Consider the following 8,979-nt stretch of genomic DNA (forward strand, 5'->3'; position numbering starts at 1 on the left):
TCAAACTGTTATGTTCAAGAGATTCAAAGTTAGAAGTCATTTGAATAATCTGAACACAAATACCATGCCATAAAGCTAGGGACTAAATTATACAATCTTCTTCAGATTATCACTATTAAGAAGAGATTTACTTTTATACATGATTTAAATTGTAACTACTGAAAAATTATTTTTCATTTGAAAATTACTCAATTTTTTTGAGCTTTATTGCCAAAAAGAAGAATATGAATCTGAAGTTTCTGCAAGTTAGTGTTTAAGAGATGAGTTCTACTAAATTGTCCTGGCAATGATGTAAATGTTAGGACCTGCCAATCTACGCAAAATCTATGATTCTTTCAACAATGTGTACAGTGTAAAGTCTGGCTTGCATTAGGTAATACATTAAAAATTCACTTATGTGGAAATATAAAGATGGGCACAGTTCTAACACCAGCATTGCTGCAAACCTTTGAGACAGTGACATGCTCTCATGTCCTCTCAGTCACTGCTCACCCACTAGGGCTACCACTTGATTATTTTCCACCTGCTCTAGAATTTACTGCTTTTGAATCATGGTTATTAAATGATCTGAGTTTTCTGAGTGTACAGGGAGATACTTGGTATTTTTATCAACTATCAGAGCTTCACAGCATGTCACTTGATACACAATCTGACAATATAGTTCATTTTTTTCCAGTTACAGACAGCAAAATTGCATCACAAGTGGTTGCTGAGATCATGTTGGTACCCTTACATAAAGTGAGCTTTTCACATTCAAATGGCAGCTCTGTATTAATACTTGTATATAAAGGGCAATGTTATAAGAGAGTTTGAGTTTCAATTTCATAACCATTAATGACTTATGGAAAAAAAACAAACTATATAGCAGAAATAAAGCTTTGTAGTCCATTATTTATGCAATTAGATCAAGGAAATAAAGCTTTCACTTTATCTATTAGAAAAACTAAAACATTGTTAGATCTGTCAGTCTTGGTGGATTTCTGGGGTGTAGGAAAGATACTTCAGAGTCTTACAATGTGAGCTGAATAAAAGCTGACAGGATATATTCTCACATAAGATTTTTGATAAGATATATTGCATGGTAAATAATATATTTACCATAATTTTAAACAGGTAGAAAAACCACCTTAAAGTAGGAAATCAAGTTCCCTTCCTAAGAACTTACTGGTATTCACATAAATGAAATGAGCTGAAATCACACATTGAGAAGTAGTACTAGCAATCTTACTGAGTCTGATGGCAAATATCTGTCTGTAAGGGTCAGTGAATTTGTTTGAAATTGAATTTTCAACTGAAAATTGAAATGCATAGACAACAATGCAATTAACTGAAGAACAGAGAGCCAAATAGATGAATATGGCAAGAAAAAATATTATGGATGTAGTCTACAGAAATAGCAGTGTTCAAATGTCTTCTGTGAACTAGAGCTCACCAAAATGTCCAAGTGATGAACCACAGTGGACTGCAGATGTCAAGTGCTTTATAGATGGACAGATCATGTGTTTGCACCTGTCACACAGCATCTGGGTAGTTCTAGACTCAGAAGAATTTTTTATGGTATGTGGCTTATCATATTGTTAATGCCTCTAAGACGGTATAATTCCCTTAGCAAGAACATGTGCCATTTCTCCTTAGTCACTGGTGAGGTCAGAGACACGCTTAGAACAGGGTGTTGGCTCTATGAAACCCTGTCTCAGGGTTTGCATGTTAAGGGTTTTGATTTTTTTCCATGTGTTAGGGTGTTTTGTGAGTAGAATGGTAAAATGAAATATCCTTTAAAATGAGGTGACATCTTTAAATTTCAGCAACAACCGAAGTTCTATTCATCCAGCTTTGTATTACAATCACGATAACCGTATGCTTCTACTATCTGGCTAAGCAGATGGACAACATACACCTAGATGTCATGATTTTAATTCTGGAGTTCTGGCAGGGGTTTAGTAAACTCAAGGACACACAGAGAGAAATGCGTCTTAGCCAGAAAAAAAAAAGGCCTAGCATCACATCAGTGAAAAGCTGGCTTCGCTTTTGTACCTGGGCTCCTCATTCCATCTCATCATCATCCAAACAAGATTACCCTTTCTGCATGTGAGGGTCCCTAATTAGCACAGTATGTGTTTTTACCTATTTTTGATGATTGTAACATACATGAGAACTTAACACCAATCTCACTGGCAGGATAATTGGCTATTCCCTCAGAGCCATCTTAACTTTATGCAGAATGTTTGTGAAAACCTGACAGCACCTCACAGAGCTGACTACCACTGCTTGAATTCTGGTCATTCTGCACATTCAGCTTTCAACATTATCCATTCACATTATGAGCTATGCAAATTGTTTTCATTTGTTTCCCACAGCACAAATGTTACCAGTAACAACAAAAATTAATCTTGCAAGAATAAATAAAAACCTTACCACTAATATGAGCCTCAAAGGTTGCGGCACTACCCTCCAGTGCCACAACACTTTGTAACGGCTGCGTAAATGTTGGTGCTTTTGTCGTCATCTTTACAGGCACTCTGAAAACAACAAGAACATGATTAGAAATCACTGGTCATTTTGTTACTATACACACATCCTTCTTGTTGGCTTTTAGGAATATCTGTAATTATTTGTAATTATGAATACCTAGTTTTAAATCACATTGACCTACTGAAATGAGAAGAATGAAGGTTTTGACAAGGTTGTGTAGCGAGTTAATCTTAGGGCGCACTTAAGTGAGTTGGATGTGAAACATATTTAGTACAGCTATGAATTGGCATTACAAATATGCAGCAGGAGAAAAAGTTCCACTTGACTCACTGTGTGACCTTGAACAGGTCATCTAGCCTCTATTTTTCCATTAATCTCCTTTACTTAAAGAGAAAATCTCTGTGTAAAAGTTCTTTGGAAAGATCTGAAAATATTTTGGTATTGCAAATCATTTGCATTCTCCATTGGGAAGATAACTAGGTCAGTAAGCAGCAATTTGAAATGTGAAGGTCTACTATCTATTTTAATAATCAAAAGTTGCCAGGAGGCTCTCTTTTAAAGGCAATCTGCAAGTAAGGAATAATTTCATTTTACACAGAATCATACTGGTATTATATAGATGCAGATAAAATTCTATTCTTTCTTAGAGAGTATCTCAGTGGAATTTTGAATATGGGGAGACAACCACCTTCGAAATGTGAGCTAGGGTATAAGGTAGCCACTGACACTGATGGTTTGAACAACTGCAGACCCATGTGAAATCAGAAAGAAAAATAATTTGTCTTCTGTTATGCCATAAGATCCTACTTTGAAACAGCACACTGTCACTAAAAAGACTTCTGTATTAGAAGTATTTTACATTTGCTTGAAACTATTTAGGTAGTGATGTGGAATTTAAACTCACGGTTTTAAATATGTAGCTTTTTAAAAACTTAGCTAGTATCTTCTTAATAGTGTCATTCATATAGTCAAAGTTACATTTTTTTTCTCGTAAAAAAAAACTTCCCATGAGCATATCACGGTCTACTAACAAAAAGTTAATTTCATAACCCTTTCAAACTCATCTCTCTTACACAGATTTCTGGTGCTCACTTTGGCTTTTGAACTTGATTATACGTCAGTTTCAGACTTAAAAACGAATGAGAAAGTGAAGTGCCTTTCACAATTAGTTAAATTTACTCCACCTTTCAAAGGTGTGGAAATTCTTCATGAGGACTTCTCTCATTGAAATTCATGTCTGATCTGATCATGAAAAAGTGGAGGGGCAGAATGAGATATTCTGCAGGGATTTTGAGCTGCTTTTTATTGCCTTTATCTGGATACTTGTTCAAGCTTGGAAGAGGAACAGCCTTTTAGCATACTTTACAGTTTCATGGAGGAAAATATGACCAAATTTCATCCTAAAACAACATCAGTTCTCTGAATGGCATTTGAAGAAAAATTCCTCTCATGTGTAATTCACTGAGATCTACTTCAGTTGTAGGTTTTAATGCTCAGATAATATACATGAAAATAATCTTGTAAGTATTTAAACATTGTGAAATATTATACATAATTTTCAGACATCAGAATAGATTATTAATCATTCAATTAAGCATGATTTTCATTGAGTTCACATAAAATTTATGTATTTCATTTGTATAGGCAAATTTTGGTGTTGAAGATCTGATCTTATAAGGCTTTTTTGTATAATTAGGATTGAAAGTATGCATCTGAAATGTCATGTTCCAGAAATAACCTTCCTGGCTATGAATGACAACAGACAAGTGTTCCAGAGCTGCCATGTAATTGATACCTTAGCAGTTGATTCCCTTAAAAAGTCATCAGCGCTTAGCTGATACCACATGCATTTTATCAGAGCTATTCTTGGAGCTTCTCGGTTTATCTCTTGGTACCATAACCTTGAACACTCCCCAACAGAAAGGAGTTTTTAAGATAAGCAGATGTTTCCATGCCCTCTTCAAATCTTCACTTATATCAACTTTAACAATAATTATACTGCAACAACTCTTTACCGAATGTTATCATAACTTCCCCCCTGAAATTTAAGACAGTCCTGTTAGAGTTTATGTGCTCCATGCTCATACTCTGAAACCTATATCTCATCCGAGTAAACATATATAATAGAGAGCAGATCAAGCTTGTTGACTAATAAAACACCAGTTACACTACAAGAAACACATTACTAACCTGAGATCTCAAAGTGCCTGTAGGAGTGGGCTAAGCCCAACGAAATCTTCTTGAACGACGTCCTTATCCAGAGTAAGATTTTTTTAGACAATCCCAGCATGAGAATTGATGAGCCTCTAACCATAAAAACAAAACTACACAGTCTTGACAGTGTAGTTTTGTTTTTTGCAATCCCTACACCCGAGGCGAGGCGGGGAATGCACGACTGCTCAGAAGTGCTAACATAGTTGTTTTACTTTATATACCCCAGCTCTGCTGACAAGGTCTACATCATCAGGCCAGTTCTGATTGGTTTCCTGAAAGAAAGTATCTTGTGAGAGGGGATCCACTGTGTAACCATACACCACCTGTTGGTTTGATTGGCAATGCTAATTTTGGAAGCACAAAAGGGATTCACGGAGGAAACAGCATCTGTTTCAAAGATTTGGGTCTATAATTCAGTTTGGTTTGCAGTGCACAGTTTAAAAGCCACAGCAGATTTCTGAAGTCATAAGCACAAGAAGTAATAAGCAATAAATAAGAATTTTGGCAGAGGACACAGTCAAGTCAGTAGTAGTCATATTGTTAAGATTTAACCTTATTTTCTTTCCCTATAAAATATCCAAGAAGCTACCAAATGCATCTGTCAATCACCAGACTAAATAAGTAAGCTGATCTCAGACATGTGGCCACATGCTATTAGAATACGCTGTTTGAATTATATCTTTTTTTCCATAAGTATGAATTGCAAAATTGTATTTGATAATATGTGGATTTGACACTGATTTTTTTAAATTTCATTTATGATTTTTTAGTTGGATGTGCCAAGCATTCAAGCTTAAACAATAATAGGCAGAGTGCAGAAATACAAAATTTGTGCACATAAATGAATAAACCTAACTGACTGCAATTGCTTCATAAGTAAATCTTAAATCTAACAGCTTTTCTAGAGCTGTGGTGGTTTTGAGCAGAGTGCAGATTTAATCATCCATAGCATATTAGTTAGCAAGCTTCCACCGGCCCATATTTCTCAGTCTGAGCAGCTAATTGCACCATTAATTGCCTCGGAAACAGCAGTCAGTTAGAAAACTGTTCTTGCCTATAGGTGGAATGGGAGCTGTATCACCACAGCCTTACATTTGCTTCCCTATGAAAATGGAATGCATCTAACTCACATTTAGCAAACTCTTTCAGAACAGAACTGGCTCCTAAGACTATTTATGTGCTTAAACCAAGCTTTTACTATATTGGTATGCAGAGCACTTCAATGTGCTGTCACCAAGATCTGCACTGAAAAAGATCCCTCCAGCACATAGGAAAGCCATTCTTGTCACAGGTTTGCTGCTGCTAAGGGAGGGAGGAGCCCAGCAGCTTCATATCACCCATCACCTTCCTCAGCCAAAAGGCTTCAGGAGCGCAAAACACCACATGCAAATGAAAGATCAACTCAGGAAGGCAGTATAAGAAGGATATCTAGAAAAGTAAACAGGCTGCGCTCAGGCTTGAAAACAACCTGAAGAAAACTTTCAGCCTGATCTCCAGAAACTGCTAACAGGAGATACCACTACCACTACAGTTCCTGCAAGGGGTATTATACATTTCAGTTCACAGAACTGAAAGAAACCAGAAAGGACATGCTGCTGTGGCCTCTCTGCCCTTTAGTTTATCCATCTCATAAAGTCAACTTTACAGCTAATTCTTGGCATGCAGCAGCAGCAACTGCAACAGAAACTGAAACCGCCTTCTACACCAGTACCATCTAAACCCCCCACAGAGTCTGAAAGTCAGAGCACTATGCCTCATATTTGACTTTTTGGTGCAAATGGATGGCAGATAACCTAATCTCCCTGTGTAAGACTTAGTATGATAACGAGCGCATTCATTAGCAAGGAAGACAAGTTGGCTACAAAATGGCTGAAGAAATCTGTGTAAAGAGTATCTCACTTCTGATTCTAAACAGAGACTGCTAAAATAGCAGATGGTAATTTTATCCTGTAGTTGAACACTCAAATATTCAGTGAACAATCAGCTCAGAGAAAGAACACTGGCTGATAACTGCCAGTTTAATATTGAAAAACAGCCAACTTACTGAAGATAAACAGTGAGAATGTTTAGGAAATTGTGATAATTTTTAAGTGAAAGAGATATGAAAATTGTCAGTTTTGAAGATAAGGCGGCAAGAAGTTCAATTTTTGCAATTTCAATCAAATCAATAATTGTTAATAGATATTAAAAAGCATTGCAATGCATTCAAATATGTGAACCAAACATTTTGTATTTTTAAAACAAACTCCTTCCCATTTTTCTCAAAGAAATTTTATACTTACTTTAATCAATATTAAAACTATTTGCAGCCTAATAAAAGTTCGTACTTTTATAACATGTTTTTTGTATCGCTAGTGGATCCAGAAATGAAGAAAACAGTAAAATATTTCTTTTATGATCTTAAGAAAATATGAATAATTTATAATTACACGACTTAAAAAAACAACTTGGCCCAGCCAAGTGTGATTTCTGCATGTTTAGCATCATATCTACAATACATCTGCAAGTGGAAAGATGAAATCAGTCTTAATGTTGCATAGCAAAAACATTGATGGTAAGAACATAGCAATATTTCTTTACTCACAGTTGAGGCAGAAGCCAGGTAGAGACTTTTTTTCAGGGAGACAGAGAAATGAGGATTATTAATAAATTTCAGAATTTACTTAAGTTGGCTACAATTTGAAGTATAAAGTATATTGCTAATGTTACTGCAGAATATGCATCACACTATAGGCTAAAAATACATTTGACGAATAGTAAATAATCTTCAACATAATTGAAGGTTATTGTTCTAAATAGTCAATAATGCTTTGACTTGATGAATGGAATAATTATTTGAGTAGGCCTGCACGAAGATACCTTGAAAATCACGACTTTAACTGTCAGAGCTAAGAAACAATATCACTCTTTCTAGAAATTTGAAAGCCTGTAAATCATATGAATTTTTTCTATTATTTCTTAAACAGCAATTTTAATAGCTGTTACTACCATTGCATCCTTGGAATTATTTAAGGAGAAGATGCATAGATGTTGCTTTAGATTTAGTTTTTCCCAAGTTTTCCATTCATGGTATTTTATATATATATATATATATATATATATGTATTTTATATATATATATATATATATATGTATATGTATATATATATTTACATATGCAGAACAAGGAAGGAATACAAAAAAATACTTAACATCTCCCCTAAGTATACGGGGTCTTCTCAGTAATATCTATAAATTTGAGTAAAAAATATATATACTAATGGTTCCATTTATTTTCACAAAATATTAACTAAAACTATAATACTGGGGAAAATGACAACTAGCATGAAGATGGTTCTTATAATTTCATAGATACATGTTTTGTGAAAATTCTTGCAACTTTTAGCAAATTCCTGGGCATCAAGGATTTATAAAAAGAAAGGAAAAAAAAATTATCAAACTTACCATGCTTCATACTGATACATTCCTGAGAATCATTTCAATGATTAACTGTGCTTCTCACTGCCTAAATAAGGTTGCCAGGCTTTTTATTTGTCTAGAATCAAAACTTTAACATGTACTCTAAGATGATTGCTTTCTTTTTTTCAAAAGATCTGATATGTACTCAGTCACTCCTCTGATGGCGACTACAGTAACAATATTTTCTATGAAATCTCTGAAAAAAGATGTGTGTAGTGTTGTAATGCCATAAAAATGTAATTGTACAAAATTCACTTCATGTTTGATACTTGTCTGTTTCATTAAAAAAGTGTGAGAGAGACTATGTAAAGGAAAAGAGTGCAAACCTCAGTCCTCAGGTACTATATTTACGCACACATGTACACGGTCTTGTGACTCTTTCATGGGCAGGATGCCACTGACTTTTCTGTAAAGTCACACAAGTGATTTATGTGATCAGAAGACACATATGTGATACATTTTTTTCTTCTTGTTTTCTCTCTAGGCTTATGCTTTAATTTGGAGAGATATTGCACTTTGTTGGAAACTTGTTCAGTGCTTTGGTGTTAGGCCCTGTTTTGCACAAATGACATCTACTTGGATGAAGCACAAAGATGCTGTGCTGCTTAAACCCTGGTATGCTTCCTTTGTTAAGTGCAACTGCGTTGCTGTGGTATACAAATCCACCATAGGACTGATAAATGTTTATAAAAGAATGACAAACTGTTCCATAACAGGCAGTTGAAGGAAACATAGACTCACTTGTAGTGTACAAGCCAGAAATCTGGGTAGTATAAATCATTTGCAAGCTCGGACTTAGAAAATCAGAAGCTGAATAGCAGATAATCCCAAATC

The 8,979-nt window shown here is 35.1% G+C and overlaps 1 protein-coding gene across 1 annotated transcript in view; it reads right to left on the reverse strand.

The window, feature by feature from the left end:
- Nucleotides 1–4,831, reverse strand: part of LOC116234048 (titin) — a 240,281-nt gene extending 235,450 nt beyond the window's left edge. The window contains exons 1-2 of the mRNA XM_090144101.1: nt 4,663–4,831; nt 2,416–2,519 (exon numbers count right to left, since the gene is read on the reverse strand). Of these exons, the coding sequence (XP_090000227.1) occupies nt 2,416–2,506 (91 nt within the window). The 5' untranslated portion in view covers nt 2,507–2,519; nt 4,663–4,831. The remainder of the gene's footprint in view (nt 1–2,415; nt 2,520–4,662) is intronic.
- Nucleotides 4,832–8,979: the final 4,148 nt, after the last annotated feature.

The sequence above is a fragment of the Phasianus colchicus genome, chromosome 7, assembly GCF_987193195.1.
Source record: "Phasianus colchicus chromosome 7, bPhaCol1.hap1.1, whole genome shotgun sequence".
Classification (NCBI taxonomy): Eukaryota; Metazoa; Chordata; class Aves; order Galliformes; family Phasianidae; genus Phasianus; species Phasianus colchicus.